The sequence below is a fragment of the Dermochelys coriacea genome, chromosome 17 (genome assembly GCF_009764565.3).
Source record: "Dermochelys coriacea isolate rDerCor1 chromosome 17, rDerCor1.pri.v4, whole genome shotgun sequence".
NCBI classification, from domain to species: Eukaryota; Metazoa; Chordata; order Testudines; family Dermochelyidae; genus Dermochelys; species Dermochelys coriacea.
Window position 1 is genome coordinate 19,351,225 of NC_050084.1, and position 20,321 is coordinate 19,371,545.

General features: G+C 50.5%; 1 protein-coding gene across 2 annotated transcripts in view; it reads right to left on the reverse strand.

Moving 5' to 3' along the window:
- Nucleotides 1-1,792, reverse strand: part of RASA4B (RAS p21 protein activator 4B) — a 56,024-nt gene extending 54,232 nt beyond the window's left edge. Inside the window, exon 1 of one of the 2 annotated variants that reach the window (XM_038376089.2) lies at nucleotides 1,597-1,792. In XM_038376089.2, the coding sequence (XP_038232017.1) occupies nucleotides 1,597-1,661 (65 nt within the window). In that variant the 5' untranslated portion in view covers nucleotides 1,662-1,792. The remainder of the gene's footprint in view (nucleotides 1-1,596) is intronic. The other variant, XM_038376090.2, reaches the window with a different exon arrangement.
- Between the last annotated feature and the right edge of the window lie 18,529 nt (nucleotides 1,793-20,321).

Genomic DNA, 20,321 nt, shown 5'->3' on the forward strand with positions numbered 1-20,321 from the left:
AGTCATATTTCTTTCCTTATTTATGTCTATTCTTTTTCCATGACGATTGTTAGGATTTTTTTTTTTTTTTGGCAGCCCTTCAGCCCCACCAACCTGAGGGCCAATTCCTTAACACTGACAGCCTCCGGAGATGGCTGTCCTAGCTGAGCTAAGCGATTCAGGATTTACGCTGGGAACCTGGTTACAAATGCCTCCATATGGTAAGCAGCAAAATCTTGTCTATTTCATTTTCTAACCCTTTTCTATCACTCATGCAGCTGCTTCCTCCTGCCCAGAAAAAAGCAACATGTAGCCACTTCTCCTCCCCAAGAAAGGGCCACACAGGATGGAAAGAATGAATAAATCAGGAAGCAAATAAATAAATCAGCCTCTTTTGGTTACATTATGATGTTTTGGTTACATTATCATGTTTTGGTTCAGTCCAGTGTCTGTAAAAGAGAAGCAACGTGAAGAATAGGCAGGTGCTGGGACACTGCATTGTACCTACTTTCCAGAGCCAGAACCGGCATACTCTGAGAAGTACATGTGTATTGGATGCTAATCCTAAAAAACATGCATGCATTGGAAAGGCACATGGCATATATTGGGAAATAACTCCTCAAGCACACCTACATCACATCGGGAGAGGGTGCGTGTGTTCGGGAATAACCCTAGACCTCGCTTGGGAAGGAAGCATGAGTGGGTGTGCTGGGAGACTAACCCTGTAAGGTGTGGGGGGTTGTGTTGAGGGAACATGCCCCCACCGGAGAGGGGTATGAGGGTTCACATGTAAGAACTACACTGGGAGCAAGGGGCGTGGAGGAGATCCCTCAAAGCCTGCCTACAATAGGGGCTGTATCGGAGTAGCAATAACCCTGGGTACGTACACGCATGGGGCAGGAGCAATTACACTATGGACAGGCCTGCGGGGGGGGGGGGAAGGGGGAGCGGCGAGTGACAGTCATCTGGATAATTGTGGGTGTGTGAGGGAAGGGATAATACTTTGGACATGCTTGCTGTTTGGAGTTGAACATTCCAGTCCTATGGGGCAGGGAGATTTGTTCCCCTTACCTTACCTAACAAAAAGAAACGGAGGACTTGTGGCACCTTAGAGACTAACAAATTTATTTGAGCATAAGCTTTCGTGAGCTACAGCTCACTTCATCGGATGCATTCGGTGGAATCCGACAAAGTGAGCTGTAGCTCACGAAAGCTTATGCTCAAATAAATTTGTTAGTCTCTAAGGTGCCACAAGTCCTCCTTTTCTTTTTTGTGAATACAGACTAACACGGCTGCTACTCTGAAACCTTACCTAACAACCATCTCTATCCTCCCTGTGTTTCATGGGCTACCCCTAACCTGCAAACTAGAACCAACACAACCCCCCCCCCCATAGGCGCTGGCACTAGTGGAGGGGGGAGGTGCTGAACTCCCTGGCTTGAAGTGATTTCCATCAGATCCAAGGTTTACAGGTGGGCTCAATGGTTCTCAGCAGCCCCCTTCTACAAGTTGTGCCAGCCCCCCTGCAAATCACCCCCACGATGCCGGTGCACCCCCCCCACACACACACACACCCCCACCCACCCACCCCGGGCGGGGAGAAGCGCTCTTACTTACATGTCCTTAGCTGGCAGGTTCTTCCCTTCCACGATCCGTATGAACAGCGAGCTCCTCTTGGCCATGGCAGGTCCCGGTGGGGCTCCCGAGCCTGGCCCGGCCGCAAGACGCTGCGAACTGGGAGAGGGACCGAGCCCAGCTGGGCGCCTCACGCTTCCATTCACCCATGTGTGGCGAGCTGCGTCAGCGGCCGCCCGCTGGCCTATCAGAAGAGGGAGGGGGCGTGGTCAGGCGGGCAGCGCCAGCGGTGATTGGCTGTTGGCGAGAGAGCGACCCGCCCGCTTGCTCCGGCTGTGCTCGGGACTGCGCCCCCTCTGGGGGGTTGCTCTAAAGCGAGGCGCCGGCGTGTGACACCCGATTATCTGAGCTGGTTAACGCGCCCCTGAGCTAAGAGCAACTCCGGTGATAGTAACGTCGGTGAATCAGCCACAGCTGCTGCTTCTCCATGGGATGCTTTTGCAAGGGCACAGTCTGGCTCCCCCAGGCAGCCTGCAATCCCAATCCCGCTCCAAAAAGAAAAGGAGGACTTGTGGCACCTTAGAGACTAACAAATGTATTAGAGCATAAGCTTTCGTGAGCTACAGCTCACTTCATCGGATGCATACGATACACGGCTGCTACTATGAATCCTGCTCCAGTTTCACACCGGAGTAACTCCATTGACTTCCGTGGAGTTATTCCCCATTTACATGGGTGTGCAGTGTAGGGTGACCCGATTTTATAGGGACAGTCCCGATTTGGGAGTCTTTTTCCTATATAGGCTCCTATTACCCCACACTCCTTGTCCCGATTTTTCACACTTGCTGTCTGGTCACCCTAGTACAGTGGAAACAGGAGGCCCAAGGCTGAGGGTCTGCCCTCTGGCATCTTCAAACATTGGACTGTACACATGGGGCAGAGCCTAAAGCAGTAGACACCCACCGAATAATACAGGGAGAGGGAGCTCAGACACTGATTTATTAGCAACATTGTTAAGCGGATGAGTACCCAAGGTTTCCAAGCCCTGCACTGAGTTAAATCGGGTGTTGCCTGCAAACTAGAATACAAATGATCATGAAAACACAGGGAGAAGATGCGTTAAATACAGTCAAGTGGGCTGAAGACTTACTGAATGCGGAGAACCAGATGCTAACGTTAGAGAAACATACAGAGATCCCATTCCATTGCTATCTGTAACAAGAAGCCCAGTCATAGACCAGCACTCCATTGTGTGAGGTGCTGTACAAACACAGAGCAAAGAGATGATCCCTGGCCCAGGGAACTTACAATCTAAGCCTGTAATTAACAAAAGTTTTGTGTATCGCCCGATGGATCCCAATAAAACCTACTGATCACACAAGAAAAGAAAAATACACCAACGAAACTTTTAATACTGACCAGCAAAGTTATCAATGCACCTCAACTGAAAGAAAAAAAATACCATTGGTTAAAACAAGATTATATTAAAGCTAAGAGCCTATCGCTCTTTTCACTTACAATGAAGGGACTCACGTGCTGCTCCAGGGCAGTCCAAAGAATTACACTGGGGCAAGACAGATCTGGATCTCCCTCAGTGGAAAGGGGAGTTGCGGTCTCTATTTCAATAATCTATCACAATTGACATAGATGGCCAGGTCCTCAGCTGGTTTAAAGCCTCTTTTAGATCGACTGAAGATCTAGCCACTAATTAACTACATTAGAAAGAATCATTTTTAACTTCCCATCCACATCCCAAAAAATAACCCTCCACCATGAGTCCCCTACTCATCCCATCAGTCTCACACAAAACTTAAGGGACCCTAAATAACTCTGGATACAATTGACCAGAAGCAACTGACCAAGATAAAATAAACACACCTTTCCATACATGGAAATCTGCTGCACCTTGTATGGGATCCTTCCTTTCAATGCACCCCTGCAGCCAGCCCTAACTTTGACTGCGTGGAACAAACACCACCGTGCTCCAGGAACAAACTGGACTGTGTGCTTCTTGGTGCACTCAGTCCTAGTCTCTGGGACTGTGTCTTGTGCAAGCCAGCAGCAGCTGATATAAAAGAGAAAAGAATCAGGCATACGATAAACCAGACATCTGAACCTGCAAACTTTACTCCAAGAAGTAATCCTTATCCAGCTGAGTAAAACATTTGGGCCAAACCCTGAGCCGCTCACACAATTCTCCACAGAAAGTTTTGCCTGAGTAACGATTTAGCCCATTTATGTCAATGGAGACACTAGGAGTGATATGGGTTACCCAAGCGAATACAGGCTGCAGAATTGGGAAGTCTATTTTCTTCTTGACCAATCTCCTACCCTACCTGTGCTCTGTTCATCAGTAAATGGGATGTTCCTCATTTCGGAGCCCTCTCCCCCACACTGGGTGTTACCTCAAAATCAAAGTACGGTAAATTATTTACCTCAGAGACTGAATTACACAACTAGTGTAAATGTCTGTGGATTCTCTGTAACTTGAAGTCTTTGAACCATGATTTGAGGAGTCAGTAACTCAGCCAGAGGTTAGGGGTCTATTATAGGAGTTGTTGGGTGAGGTTCTGTGGCTTGCAACGTGCAGGAGATCAGACTAGATGGTGATGGTGCCTTCTGACCTTAAAGTCTATGAGTATAGGCCAAATTCTGCTCTTAGCTACACTATTGTAAACATGGATTTACTTCAAAGGAGTTACTTCAGATTTTCATTGAGGAAAAGGGAGAGCAAACTGTAGCCTAATGCTGTATAGATTCAGGAAACAAATTCCTCATGTGGCTTAATTCATTGATGGATCCTGTTTTATCCTGAGGTCACATTTAATAAATGTGACCAGATATTCTAAGCATGTTACAGACATGGGCAACGTATGCTATAGATGGTTATTAGCCCATCAGCAAAAGATGTTATAGATGGTGATATAAGCAACCTATTGGCCTTTATAACAACCAATTCACCATTTATTAAACCAGCTAGCAATTTATTAATCCTTTATAAAAAAAAAAAATGGGACACACCAAGGTTTATAAAGAGCTATGAAATTCTTGGACATTGTAGAAGAGCAGGGTATTAACACCTAATGTCCCTGCGCTATTATTTTTTGTCTCATTTCATGCCCTTTTCCTACGTTATGCCAGTCAGTGGAGCATTAGCTAATTAAAAGGCAATGTGGTCTAGTGATCAGAACAGAGCATCAGGACTCCGGCATTCTATTCCTGGCTACCCAGCTGCAGGAACTTGGGTAACTCAATTTTTCTGGGTCTTGGGCTCCTCATTTAAAGAAAGGGAAAACTACATTGAGATGTGTGGATGAGAGCAGCAGCTGAAATGCAAAGTATTATCTGTTTCAGAGTATTATCTCTCACACACACACTGCTCTATTCCATCTACCCACACTGTTTTCTCTCTCTCTTCCCGTTATTCCTTCCCATTTGTTTGCCTTCATCTTCATTCTTGGAAAAAAGAAAAACAGGCAGGAATTCAGGATTTGAGTCCGATGTCACATACAGCCCGTAAAAATTCCACTGAAGTCAATGGAGTTCTGCTGTTATAAATGGGTGTGGAAGCACATGTGGGGGTGGGTGGGCGAAGGCAGTTTGCTTTACCTTACATCCTCCTGCAGATTGATTCTCCTGCCTGCCACACTCAATTTGCACAAAGCCACGCCAGCTCATTACTTTAGCACTCTGACCAGGTTATGCTCAATATGTAACTTACTCTGCTGTTTACGGCACGGCTGATGTTGGCCTTACAAGCTTTATTGTTAGTTTTTTAATTCAGAAATCCAAGTTGCCCAGATGTAACACACACAAGCGGGATCCAGGATTAGGAGAGAGTTGACTTCCTCTCCAGACTAAGCCATATGGCATTTTATTAACAGATCAGCCTCTGCAAAGGAAGGCTGAGCCGGGATCCAGTTTCAGGAGACCGGAATAGATGCCTTTGCCTGATGAATTTGGAGGGGCCCTAAATTCTGACCTCTGATCACTATAACTATGGACTTCAGTGGAGTTCCTCCTGATTTACACCAGGGTGAGACAAACACATGCCCCCCACTAATGCCTCCAAGAACCATCAGGTTTCTTTGCTAAACTAGGGCCCCAATTTAACAAGTGCTCCTAACTCTCAGCACGAGTCAATGGGAGTATTCACATGAAGTGAGCTGTAGCTCACGAAAGCTTATGCTCTAATAAATTTGTTAGTCTCTAAGGTGCCACAAGTCCTCCTTTTCTACATGCTTGAAGTTAGGCATGTCATTAGGTGCCTTGCTTATCTGGGGACCTAGGCTCTTCACTACAAATAAGCCCATAGCACTTTTCTTCCATAGCTCTCAAAGTGCTTTGACAAAGCAGGGGACGTGCAGTCCCATGGTTAGGACATTAACCTAGTATGCAGAAGATCTGGGTTCAGTGCCCTGCTCTGCTACCAGCTTCCTGCATGACCCTGGGCAAGTCACTTAGTATTTCTGTAGCCAGCCTGTACAATGCCGATAATGGAGTTACCCTGCCTCACAGGGGAGTTCTGGGGTTGAAGACATTGATGGGCTTTTAAATCTGCCAAGGAAGCACTATATACTATTTAACGGATAGAAAACTAAGGCACAGAGAGACGTGACTGACACAAGGTCACACAGCTTAGCTGGGAATAGAACCAAGGTCTCCTGCTTTTTAGCTACGTACCCAAGCCACCAGGTCATGCTGCTGCAACTCTTAGGGGTGTCACTTGTGGGCTTCTAAGGGGTTCTGTCCTGCAGCAGTGAGGTGGGGCAGGAGGAGCTTCATGGCATGGATAGGCCCTGCTTTGGGGAGAAAGAAAAGCAAGCACCTGCAAGCCACAGCATCTGCAAGGAGGGAGGCAGGCCAGTGGGGAGCAGGGGATCCTGGTGATCTCCCGTCGTCCTCCCACTTGGACAGGGACTGCTTATGCTGGGTCCAGCTCCCACAGGACCCCCCCCTTTGTGCCAAGCGCTGTGCTCTGCAGCAGCTCCCTCCGTTCTGCAGTGCAGAAGGGATGGGGCAGAGGGGGGAGAACGCGGCCCATGGCATGGTGACCACATCCCTCAACTGACCAAAGAGCCTGGCTGAAGGTGAGCGCCAAAGCAATGCATTCACATGCCTGAAATTAGTCACGTTTTTAAGTGCCTTGCTTGAATGAGGGCCTAGGTCTAGAGACAGCAAACACTTGGTACAGTGGTGGATTCCATCCCCTCCTCGCTAATGGAGGGCCCTTGTGAAAAGGCCAATTACTCTTCTGATCTACTGGTTGTTATTGACAAGCCAAGGGCCAATGGAGCTGAGCTTGGCCAGGCAGTGCCCCTGCTCAGAGCTGCGGGGGCAGGGGAAGTGACAGAGCAAGCGAGGTTAGGCCAGTCTCAGGGCCTGCTGCAGAATCGTGCTCCGGAATCTCAGCTTTCATCATAATTCATCTCTAGCCCTTAGGGGTGGGAAGAAACCCCTGAAAAGGTTGGCCCTGAATGCAACCAGCGCAGGGACTGTCTGCCTGAGTCTGCAGAGCGCTTATGTGACGGCCACCATCTTGGCGACACTGGTGATTGAACTGGAGACCTGCAGAGCTAGTGGGGCTAAAGAGCCAGGGTCTCAAATCAGGCCCTGTGAGAGCCCCACATTCCTCTATGGAGAAGGTACAGAGGACACAAGCCATATTGACCCGTAGGATTACTTCAGGATCAACAGCTTTGAGAAGCATGAACTGCACCCATTCATCACAATGGACTGTTAACTCTGAAATCTAACAACACAATGAACGACCAAAACATGCAGCTGACATGTATCTGGATACTGGATCTTGAAATACAGGGTCAGATTAGTGTTTTCGGAGATCAATGGGACTTACTAACGATGTGACCGGAACCAGCAACAGATCCTGAGTAAGGAAGCACCGGTACTGAAAGGGAAGGTTAGTTAGAGAGAGCAGCAGGAAGAGGAAAGAGGCCTGGAAACAAGGCCCTGACATCCACAGAGGGCTGCAGAGTTGAGTGTTGTGATTGCAGGGCCAATGGGGAATACATATATTTATTGATGCTAGACAGAGCAACAGACGTCAAAGCTCGTATAAACCAAACTAAACAAGCCTCTGTCTAATGTTAAACCCCCCTCTTTATTAGCATAATTCTGTCCAAAGCTGACATTAACCAGGGCCATCATTAACCAGCTGGTCATCAGGAAAGGGATTTTATAGCAATACGGGAGGTGGTGAGAGAAACGCTCACTGAGCTCCAGACCAGAGCTTGGGATCCGCTTCAGTCACCTTCCCCAGCAATGCCCTTCCCTGCAATCCCAGCTTACTTCAAAGGAACATCACATGAGAAAGAGCAGCTGCTCACTGGTCACGTAATAGTTAACCTGCCCCTGGTGCTCTCCGGCTGGAGGTCTCTGCCACTGGTAAACAGTACAGACGCTGGACATGATTCTGAGCACCCTTGCACTGATGTAAATCGGGATTAGCTTCATGGCAGTCAACTGGGCTATGCTGGTGTAAGAGAGGAGAGTTGGGCCCACTGAGCTCAGAGGAGTTATCTTTGGTTTGCACCCCCACGAGCAAGGAGGTTCATGCCTGCTGACCAGTGGAGTTACTCTTGCAAATCAGGAGGAGAGAGGGAGAGGAGGTTTTAAGCTGCTGCTCTGGGTAAACGTCATTTTTCGTAGCACAAAAATCTCCCAGTGAAGCCAGGTTCCTGTGCCCAGTGTGAGACGCCAGCCAGTCCCTGCAGAGAGCGAGTGGCCAAGATCCAAAAGAGAGGGGGGAAAATAAAACAAACAGTCTCTGGTATGCACAGACGGGGAGCTTTCTCCGCAGTCTGATCCTCATTACAAACACCGGGCCTGATCCTGCATTCCTGGTGCAGCTGGCACTCCAACTGCAGTTCCTGGGAATCTCAAAGAATGCAGGACCAGGCCCCTGGCAAGCAATAAAACAGCCTGCTGGGAGCAAGTTCAACCAGCAGTGCTCAGGTTGGAACAGGGGGAGTTGGCCATGCATTGCTTCCAGTCTCCCCCACAGCTGGGATGTCATTGCTGAAAGGATCAGCAGTGAAAGGGTTAAGGCAGTTCACACCTCTCCAAGCTAATTTTTCAGGTTATCTGGTCCCACTGCATTGGGAGGGTTGTGAAGAGGTGCCTTTTGAAGTCTTTGGAAGATGCCACAGGGGGAAAAGGCTCCTTCTGCCTGATTAGGGACTCGAACCCTGGACCCTCAGATTAAAAGGCTGACATTGTACCAACTGAGCTAGCCAAGCTTGTCCTGTGACCTACATGCTGTGGAGCAGCAAAGCCTTCATCAAGTCCCACCCCGTGGAAAACCCCTTTTGCAGGAGGCCTCCCCAGTTAGCTCTGTGCTGTCCCCCAAGACTCTGATACAGGGGGCATGTCTTGGGCAGAAGGGCATGGCCAGGGCTGCAGCCTGTACATTAGAGGCAGCACGACCAGCTTTCTCGTAATAGCGGTTGTTGTGGCAGGAGGCTGGCTGGCCGCGGCTGTGCCCGGCACGGCCTGCCTGCGCTGACTTCCCTGCCGGGGGAGCATAAAACAAGCTCAGTGCTCCCACTCAGAGCTGCAGCAGGGGTGTGGGAAGTGACAGAGGAAGCTTGGTTAGGCCTCTCTCTTAGCACCTGTATCATTACTGGGGGTTGCTAGCCGGCAATCCAGTTACCGGGGAGGGCGGAGGAGAGGAGATTCCAGTGGAGCCAGACAGCATCACATGACCTAAGACACCTTTGCACTGTTGCCTGAAAAAAAAAAAAATTGCAGGCCAGCACTAGGTCCCCAAAATCATGCAATGAGGTCATTGCACGTGCTCAGACACTTCTGAGTGGCGAGACAGTAGATGCTGCACGCTCACACTTCTCTTTTCAGCCCTAGAGAAGTGAGATGCAAGAGGAAGATTGATCTGATTGATAAGATGCTGGCCTGGGAACCCTGGAGATCTGGGTTTAGTTCCCATTTCTGCCACAGAGTCACTGTGTGACTTTGCACTAGGGGGGTCTGTGACATAACCTCAGACTAGATGATCTCATGATCCATCTGGTCAGTCTCTCCCTGCCTCGTTGCCTCTGTTTAAAACAGGAGAATAGTCCCTTTCTCTGATTAATTTGTCAGCCCTTCAGGCCAGGGACTGTCTCTTACTAATTGTACGTACAGTACCTAACATACATGGGCCCCTAGGTCTGTGGGGGACCCCCAGGTGCTAATGTAATACAGAAATCAAATATAATGAAGATGTACTGATCATTTCACCTGAGGCAACAGCTGTGTAAAACACTGGTCAAGGGCCAGAAAAGTCACCAGCCTTGCGAAAGACCATGCTGAACATACAGCTTCTTTCTTTGCAATTGCTCATATCCCTTGGGCAATATTTTAGGGTTATTGTCCTCAAAACCAGGAAGGGAAACTATTGTAACGATCAGTGAAGCCGGCACAGATCCATGTGACTTTTATAATCAGTGTTACAGTCTTCCCTCTCGGAGAGGCTGTTAAGTGGCAATGATCCTCCTTTACACAGCCACACCCCGTAACTCGGCCTTTCCTTTTACACCCAAACAACAGCACTGAAGGGATTGTGGTTATACTGGTGTAAATGGGGGCATGATTTGGCTCAATGAGTAGATACATGAGGGGCCCTGATACTCGCTAGGGGCAAGGCACAGAGAAGCGAAGGAAGGGGGAAACTGGGAACCAAAATAAATAAAAAAGGTGTGTGTGTGTGTGTGTGCAATGATCTACAACAGCATTAATCATCCAGAGAGACAGTGCCAGGAAATGAAGAGTGAGGCGCCGCACTCAAGAAGCCACGCACACTAGAGATGTTGTAGCCTAAAATACACGATGAGTCAAAACAAGCCAGCATGTTCTGCTCTTCCAACGCCGCCACTTACTCACCGGGATTTAACGGGGGAACCTGCTCTGAGTTCCTGATGAGCGTGGTGGGTGGCAGGGAACGCCGCTCACGGCTCAGCTAAAACCACGGCAGGGGAGCACACCGAAAGCCGGGAGTGCTGCTTCGCGCTTCAGAAAGAAATGGTTTCTAGGCCTGGGAGCCACTGGCCCATAGGCCAGTCACTGGGCTCGAGAAGGGGGTTCTGAGAAGAACGGTTCCAGGAGCAGAGAAAGGCCAACAAGCCCTGCCCATTGTATTATGAGCGTAACTCAGTGCTGCCAGCCCCTAGAGACTGGGACCCTCAATCCACAGGACAGACGTAGCCGGGAGAACAGCAAAACAGGGCTCCACCACCCCGCCTCTGCCTACGTCCCTTGGAACTGCCCCTGTCCAGTCCCTGGGACCTTGTTGAATCTCCAGCCTGTCTGCTGACTTTTCCCACCGCAGCTGTGGCTCTGTGACCTGGAGACCTGTCAGCTAAGGAAGGGACCACAACCCACCAAGCCCCGATCGGCGGGTAATAATGGATGGCTGTTCCCAACTTGGCTGGGGTTCAGCTCAAGAACCCAGACCTTGTGCCAGCTCCTCAGCATGGAAGTCAATGAAGTCTGTTTACACCAGCTGAGCCTCTGGCCTTAAAGGCAGCCCTCTGAGCCAGCTAGTGCCCCGGGCTGACTATCTAAACCCAACCTCCCTGCTTTTTCAGCGCAGAGCATCGGTGTCTTCCCAGCCTACAGGGTGATCTTCCCTCTCTTTGTGCCTCGGTTTCCCTCCTGTGTAAAACAGGGCAGATGCTGTCGCCCTCATTTGTCAAGTGCTTTGAGCGCCAGCGGTGAAGTGAGCTAGGTGTTATGGGGTAAGCAATATAAAAATCGCAGGCCGTTGTACATGCACCAAGCTGCCGTGGGCAGTGAGCAATCACAAAGCAGGGTTATGTTTATGGACATAATACTTTTAACTAAGCCTTCACCATCTGTTCCCAGAGCCCCTAATTATGGCTGCAAAGAACACGCAGCAAAGTGCAATCTATCAGCAATGAGATGAAAGGGATTGGAGCATATGGGCCCGAATCCCTTCCTGCTGGCTGCTGTTTTACATCATTTTAATCCACTGACTTCAAAGGGGGTTACTCCCGATTTACACCAACGTGAGCGATGGCAGGATTAGGCGCCTGCTGCCTTTATTCTCGATCTAATCCAGCCTCCTGAGAGGATGATAATGTATTTCAGAGGCGTATTGGGGAACCCAATCCACATGGGAATGAAACCCCTGCTTTTTTTCAAGGGGAAATGGTTTGACCTGAATCTTTTACTCTGCTGATTACATATACAATAGGCCAAGTTCTCCACTGGTGTAAATCAGCATAGCTCCATTGAGGCCAACAGAGCTATTTACACCAGCAGGGGATCTGGCCCTGTAACCACACTCCCACCTTTGGTGTGACATTTCCAGCTGTTCGGGGTTAATCCGCCTAAGCAATTCATGAAAATGATTAACTTGCTTTTTATAGAGGGGTTTTGCGAGCTGTTTGGAGCCACTATTTCTCAGAAAGAGTGAGAGCTTGGATGGTAAATATTTACCAAAGAAACACCCCTTCTCTTCCATCCTCTCCCTAGTGATACTGCATCACAAGGAAACCTGAGCTAGAAACTACCATCATTAGCAGCCCTAATCTGAAACCTCCACTTTAACCAATCATGCTTTGCATTTCTGTAGCATCCCCCCCTGCCCCCTCAAAGTGCTTCAGAAACACTAATAAATTAAGCTTCACCATATCTGCCCTTGGCCCAATTTTCCCCAGCCTCATTTTACAGAGGGGGAAACTGAGGCACGGAGCGGCTAAGGCTCACATTTTCCTAAGTGGCTTCTAATCATGGATGCCCCAGACATGCAGGACCTGATTTTCAGAGGTGTGGAGCACCCACAATAGATGTCAGGGGGAGCTCAGCACCTCTGAATAATCAGGGTACCTCAAACTGGGACACCCCAAATTAGGGGTGTCAATTCACCACCTTTGACCAGAACTAAATTCACATTCAAAAAAACAGAATAGAGCCACTGCTATCTGCACCCCTCTTTGAATGGGGGGAGGGATAGCTCAGTGGTTTGAGCATTGACCTGCTAAACCCAGGATTGTGATCTCAATCCTTGAGGGGGCCATTTAGGAATCTGGGGCAAAAATTGGGGACTGGTCCCGCTTTGAACAGAGGGTTAGACTAGATGACCTCCTGAGGTCCCTTCCAACCCTGATATTCTATGAATGCTAGCTGGTGATGCAAGACGCTGCATAGAGGCCAGAAGAAATGGCAAAGGTCTATCTTAGAGCAACAGCTGGAAACAAATGCCCAAGTGAGCAAAACAAAAAAATCGGGAGAAGGATTGTTTGATGCAGGATTTAGCTCTCACCCAAGAACTGGATTCAAGGAGAGACAAATACACTAGGACAAAGCACCTGGGACCAGATCCTCAGCATCACTCTCCCGCCACTGCCTTTTCCCCCACAGAACCAGGGGAACCACTGGAGCAATGCCGATTTACACCAGCGGAGGAGCTAGTGAAAGGCAGAAGGATAAAGACGTGGGCAGGCATTGCAGGGCCAGGCTGGATGTGTGCCTCGAGACACGTGGCGGCTCGAGACATGTGCCGGGGGTCAGAGGCTGCTCTGGGTTAGAGGCTCAGACAGAGCGACTGGCGAATGGAGAATGCGCTGGTTATCCAGTCTGTGCGTGGTAAGGCAACAATATAATCCACAGGGTAAATCGGTGGCATAACAAGAGAGCTTTTGTGAAATAAGGAAGCGAGAAAGGTCAGGGGAAAAAGCCTCCCTGTAGAGTTTCCATTGGTGAGAACAGCTCATTGTGGTGTATTTTTCTTATGGCTCAGAGAGGGCCACACTGCCAAGACTGCCTCCTGCTCTATTTTTAGTTTGTTTTCATTTCTCTCCTTTCCACTTGGCAGCTGACATGGCAAACGGCAATTTAGGCAGCCCAAACGCAACAAACCGGCAGCTGGCAAGGATCCTGCCCGCTGGCTGGAGGGGGTCAGCAGAGCTGGTTTAACCCCAAGCCCCATCCCAGAACTTGCTGTGGGACTCACCCATGCCATAGGAAAGGTCCACTACCCTACCGCATGAGTTCTGCCCCTCAGTTACATGGGACCGGACCATTGCAAGGCTGGAGAGGAAAGATGCTTTAGTGGTTGAAGCACTAGCTGGAGACCAGGGTCCAATTCCCCACAACCACAGACTTCTTCTATGACCTTGGTCAAGTCACTTAGTCACTGTGAGGATCAGGGGCTAAGTCTCTCTGTACCTCAGCTCCCCATCTGAGAAATGTCAGTAGCGGCCCTTCCCTACTCTAAAGGGCAGTTGTGAGGATAAATACAGTAAAGATTATGAGAAGCTCAGATATCATTGTACTGGGGGCCATGTAGGTACCTATAACAGGATAGGTGCAGCGGTTCATCTAGACTAATATCCTATCACTGACAGTGACCAGTACCAGCTGCAAGAAACCCTGCAGCAGGCAGTTATTGGGTAACCTGCCCCTCCGGGGCAAGTTTCTTCCTGACCTCCATTAGTTAATGCACGGCCTGAAACATGAGGGTTTAGATCCCTTCCAAAACTCCTGGAATTTTTTCCAAACATTACTAATCTAACTCTGAGTATGTTGCTTTGGCAGCAGTATGTGCTGAAGTGGAAACAGGCACTCCTGTTCCGGAATAAAGGCATCCACGCAGGGAGTTACACTGCTCTAGCTACGGCAGTATGATTATACCAGTTAATTTCCTCATGTAGACAAGACCTAAGAGGGAAAACAAATGTAACCCGACTCTATTTCAGTGCTCCCCTCCCCGGCTCTTTGAAAAATGTATAAAGCTGTATAAAGCTACATGTTTTTCTTACAGCCATAACGTCTTTAGATTTGATCTCAGCACAGCCAAAGCAGGGTCCAACCTGCCCAGGGTTGGGATGGGGGATTGTCAACAAACCCCCTTATTTGCCAGAGCCCTGCACCATGTGTGGTCATGCACACCAATGCAACACGGGTGTAAAATGCTGCCAGATCAGATCAAGTCTGCAGTCACGTTGCGTTGGTGTAAATGATTGTACAAAGTGTGGGACAGCAAAGAATCTGACTGCCTGACATGGAGTCACTCCTGATTTACACCACAGAGAGTCAAAAGTCAAGGCAACCTCTAACTAAAGGAGGTCAGGATGAAACTTTCCCCAGGGGCAGGTTATTTCATCGCTGCCAACTGCAGAGTGTCTGCCTCTGGTGCTGGTCACTGTCCGAGACAGGCTAAGAGCCTAGATGGTTCCCTGGCCTGAGCTACTGTAGCAAGTGGGTACCTTGGGGGACTGTGGTCTAGAGCAGTGAACATTAGACTAAGCCTTAGAAGACCTGGGTTCTCTTCTTCCTACTGGCTTGTGGCGTGACCTTGGGCACGCCATGGCTCCCTCTCTGTGCCTCAGTTTCCCCATCTTACAAGTGGAATGATAAGACTCCCCCTCGGTGGTAAAGCATTTTGAGATTTATGGATGAAACCTGCTAGATGACAGTGGGAGGATAGCATGAAATGAAGAGCCTTGAGTCTGCAGTGAAGAATGGAACAAGACAAAGCCCCTCTTCTACCTGTCCTAACTCTTTTATGAACTACCCCGCGTCACAGCCAGCCAATCAAGGAGCCTGTCGCAGGTACTTGGCCTCCTAGTGGAGCTGGCTCATTGGCTGGCTGATATGACAGGGCAGCTCAGAGGCTGGCTGAGAACCTGCCTGGCAGCCAGCATGCCCTCTGCCTGGTGGGTTCTTTGTGCCAGGAGTCCAACTGGGCTGGGAGAAAGAAATCTATCTCCATTTTTTCTAACTGATTTGGAGGCTTGGTTGCCATTACATTTGGTGGAGATGGGGGCCCCATATCACTCTGAGGGCTTTGAAAATCTCAGTTGGAGGGAAGATGCGGTAGAAGCCTCTGGAAATGACCCCCAGTAGATTTTTCCATGCTTGATTTTATTGCCGGTTTAACCCGACCTCCGTACAATGGTCAGAATCACAGGCGAAGGGCGCTGGGCTCCCCACCTTCTCAGGAATGGAAGGTTTCAGCCAGACCTGTTTACCAAATACCTCTCCCTAACACAGCTGCATGCTGAGCCTTCTAATCAGGTCACAAAGCACGCCTTGTTCCTGCCCAAGGTCAAACCCGGGGAGGTCATGCTGCCTCCAAAGGTTTATGCCACTTTCCAGTGCAGCATCTCTCCTGTTACCACGGGCTGCAGCCACAGCCATTGATTTACTGAGCTGGTGGCTGGTAAAGCAACAAGAGGGAGAAAATGCAGAGAGAGGGAAGGAAATCTGTGCTGTGATCTCGGAGGAGGCGTCTGGATGTCCCGGTCCTATGGGGAGTAAATGATGATAAATCAGTGTGGCCTGGGTCTGCCCTAGAACCACCACCAGTTGCTGCCAAGGGATGCAAGGAAAGACGAGGATAAACTGCCCCAGTCCCATGTCACTAACCCCAGGTTAAACACCCAGCCAGATCCTGCCTGGGTGGCCTGCATTTATGGGGCTGAATGAATCTGTCAGTTACATCCCTGCAACCTCGCTGACGCACGGCTCCGATAACACAGAGAATGGAGCCGACAGACAGACGATAGGATACACAGACTTAGCCCAGCGTGCCAGACCATATTTCTGTGAGTGAAAAAAAAGAAGAGGAGTTTTAATGGGGATCATTATGTGAATTTGGGAGACTTCCCAGTAAATACAGAGCACAGGCGCGAGCCAGATTTTGTTGAGCTGATGTGGGCAGGCAAGCACATGCATCGTGACTTAACAGTCCGAAACACATCATGAGGAGAGCGCACCGCAAAGGCACACGCCAGCCTTCGCTAGAAGCGACAGCGCTGCAAAGGCACCAGCTGTTTACATATGTCACCGGCTTGATGGGGAGATCGTTGTCAGGAGTCACCTGAGCTTGTTAAAAGGTCTCTCTTCACCGCAGAGTTAACTCTGCTGACCGGCACAGGCTTAGCCTCACCAGGGTGTGCAAAGCCTGACCCCAGCGACTGCTGCACTCCTCCAGCTGTCGACAGGACTCTGGGGGGCTGAGATTCTTTCCCAGTGAGTTGTGGGAGAACTCATCGGTCCCTCTGGGCACACGGGAGGGAGGAATTGTGGGAAGGCCCTGGAGGACTCTCGGCACGGGTGTGGTTTAGCCAGCATCCTCACTGCAAAGTGAGCGGGTTACCAGCGGAACCCGGGGTTTAAACCAGCCCCGCAGCCATGCTAGCCTGGGTTGAAAGCACACTGAGCTCAGGAGAGAGGGCTGCGGGGTGTGTGTGGGGGGTTAGCTTCAGTGGCATTACTCCTGCTTTCCATCATCAGAACCAAGCCCTTAAGGCTGGTCTCAGTGCCGACCTCTACTGGCTGGCAATAGGTCCAGTCCTGCCCCCAGTGAATTCATGGGGAGCACAAACAGGGACTGGGCACGGAGAGCTTCCAGATCCCAGAGACGTGGGGACATTTCAAAGACACCTGCCTGGGGGAGCCCCGAGCCCTGGCAGGTGCCCTGCGAGAAGGTACTCTCCCCCATCGGACCATTTGGAAGAAAAACCCTAACAAGGAAAAACACAAAGGGAAGCGGGTTGGATAACCCAGCCCAGGCGCCAGCCAAGGGTCACAATGCAGGCTCATGGCCGGCCGCTGGTCCCTCCTGGGCCTAGTTTCCAGTTAACTAACGAAGAGCAAAGAAAGGACGGGATGGGAAGGAGGAATCCTATTGCGTGCATTGGCTCGGCCATGCAAGCCCCACTGCAAAGCTAGCTGGTGGGGCAGGGGCAGGGAACCGAATGCCAAGACCTCGCCTACGATCGGTAAGCCATTTAACACAGCTCCCCAATGGGCGCCTGCCTCCCCCGCTCCATTCTCCTCGCCCCCGGGGGGACCCTCGCCCCGTGGAATCCATTACACATAATAGCCGGTGTCGTCAGCTGCGTGGTCTCTGTACAAACCAAGCCGGCAAAGTGCACCCACGACCCAGCTCTGCTTCAAGAGCCATTAAGTCGGCAGCAGCCTGACTCCTGCGGCAATTTCATGTGACTGGCGTCAAAAGAAAGAAGGGAAGCTGTTCTCCGTGTAATTGCAGGTTATAGCAGCCCTGAATTAACAGCCCCGGCAGGAGCCCTCTATTGAGAGCAGCTTTCTGAGCTGTCATGAAGCCAAGCCCCCCTCCCCAGACTGCTGCTTATAAAGGCAGGTTTGAATGGCAGCCTCCTTCCAGTGCACCCCCCCCCCCGAAGGCAACACACGCACTGCGGAGAGCAGCGGCCAGCGGCACAAGAGCAACTGCCGGGGTGTTTCATGACATTGGGAGGCCGGGGGCGAGCAGCCCCCCATCTCCCTTGCCCACTGTGCCATGGCTCCCATTCGCTCTCGGACTCTGGCTGCTGACGGGGTGCTGGCGAGTCCGGGAGGATGATGCCTCTTGCTGACGCATTTCTACCCCCCCAGGGATGGCCTGAAACTGCACAGGTAAAGCTGCATCCATGTCCAGTGTGGCTCCTGGATCTAAACAGGCTCAGTGTTTGGAGCTTGGGGATCCCAGAACTTGGTTTGGGGACCTGGGACGGGTTTGTTCTACTCACCGCTGGATGGTGCCACCTTCTGGCTGTTCTGGGGATTAGCTCGGTCCAGACCGACGCCCCTTTCAGTAGTTACACCCCTGTTTCTCCTCTGCAGCTCCTCTCTTGCTCTCAGGAGCCCCAGCTGTCTTCTTTGTGACTCAGCCCTCCGGCCGGGTCACTATCGGGGTTCCTCTTCCTGGGGGGAGTGCAACAAGGATCTCCAGCAGTCTCCTGCTTCACTGCCTCACAGTGCCACTCCTGCAGTGGCTGGCAGAGCAGCCCGGGCCCACCCGCTACTCCGGGTGCTAGCTCAGGGACCCTCTACACAGGCTGCTTGCACCTGCTGCCTTTCCCTGAGCTGCTTCCACACCTCCCGGCCTTCCCCACTCCTCGCTCCCTCCTCCCAGGGAATAACTTTAGGCAACTTGGTTCTCTGCTTGCCCCCTCTGCTTCCAATTTCCTGTCTTTTGTAGAAGCCCCGCCTGTCCCTCAAAGGTGAGTGTCTCTCTAATTAGCTGCCTCCAGCCTAAAGCTCCCCCTGTTTGCAGCCTAATTAATTGATTTGGCCCACCTGGCCCAATTCGGCCCTTGCCAGGGTGGGGAGCACTCGCCATCACAGGGCCCTTCTTCATGACACAGGATGATGCTGTACTCTGGGGGCACCCTTTGGATCTGGGGGCCTGGATTTGTGGACCCACCCTCTGTGTTGCTTCACTTTAGAGGAACCCATAAGACAGACAGGATCAGCTGGTCAGCTGGTGTCAATCCACAGCATTCCATTGACTGAACTGGCGCTCTGCCTCTTTACTCCAGTTGGGAATCTGGCCTTTGTTTCTTTATTCTTTTCTGCAGAGACCGATGACACATTTCCATATGGGGAGAGTGGAGACTCTTAAGGTGGAGGGGGGATGCAGGGTGGACTTTGTCTCCCTCTAGTGGCTAGGCCCCCTACAGAAGTTTAGGAGTCTGCTACTGCCTCTGAGCTAATGGAGCTGGCATTTCAGCTGAAGCAATAACTTCCTGTTTCTAGAGCCAGGGATCTGGGTTTAGCCGTCATGGGAAAAGGCAGTACCGTGTTTGCAGAACAGCATTTCGTTCCAGTGGGGACATTTTTATTTTTTTTAAATATGCATTTGTAGTCATAATGCCCTTCGCCCGCACCAACCACAAATGGGAGAAAATGCACTAAAATCTCAATGATTTGTTCATAAAATCCACAAAGCAAAGATCAAGGGCTCGGCGCTTGCTGTGGCACTGGGCTCCCATTCTCCTAGTGGTCTGGCTCTTTGAGACCGTCATTTACACTTCCGAGGGTATCCCTGCTAGCCCAGCGCATTTTCACTGGGTACAAAGCAAATCCATCAGTTTCTTTAAACAACTCCACCCGCAGTTCTGCTGTCCTCACTCGAAGGTTTGCTTTGCCCACGAAAAGCTGGCTTGGGTAAAGCCTAGCTCATCCCATGCGTCAGCTAGGAGATTTCGCTAGTCGCTGTTGATTTGACGCATCTAGGTATCTGTACTGACCTCATGACCATAAGATCTCAATGACTATTCTCGGGAAAGTTTCTCAATCATGATTTGACCAGCACAGCTAGCCAATTGCCTGATCTGTCATCGGGGGATTTCAAATGCACAAAGAAGCCGATCGGAACCCTTTCTCCTTTGCCTTATACCACATGGCATGGGGCAAACCTCCCACTTGCTGGCCCAGACCTTGCAGAACAGCCTGGAGAAGATACTCAAAGTCATCACAGTGCTTTGAAAGGCATCCCCACCTCAGCTGGGGCCTCCTAAAGGCACATCCAGCCCCCATTCTCTGGGAAACAGAACGACCGCTTCCTAAAAGTAACATTGCCTTCAATGAGCCACACTCCTCCCTAGCGTACGGGGCCTGAACCCCTGGTGTGTGGCCCTATCTGTTTATTAGGCATTGAAGGCCATTTTACCTGGATCTGTAGTAAATTTGGCTTTGTTCCCGATTTCAGTGTCATGATGACTTGGCCATTCCTAGTTTGCTGACTCAGCTGGATGTGTCCCGCCAGTATGCGATACTCCCTGGTCATGAAGCAGCACTGAACCAGAAGGCTGATTCCTCCAGGCACACTCAGCTTTCTGCTCTAAACACACCTGGTGCTTTGCCTGTGACCGGGAGCCCTTCTGGCCCTTTGGGGGAAGGAACATCACCTGCCTTCCCAGCGGGGCCCACACCAAACAAACGATTTCTATTTCAAGCCACGTGACTGGGTGCTA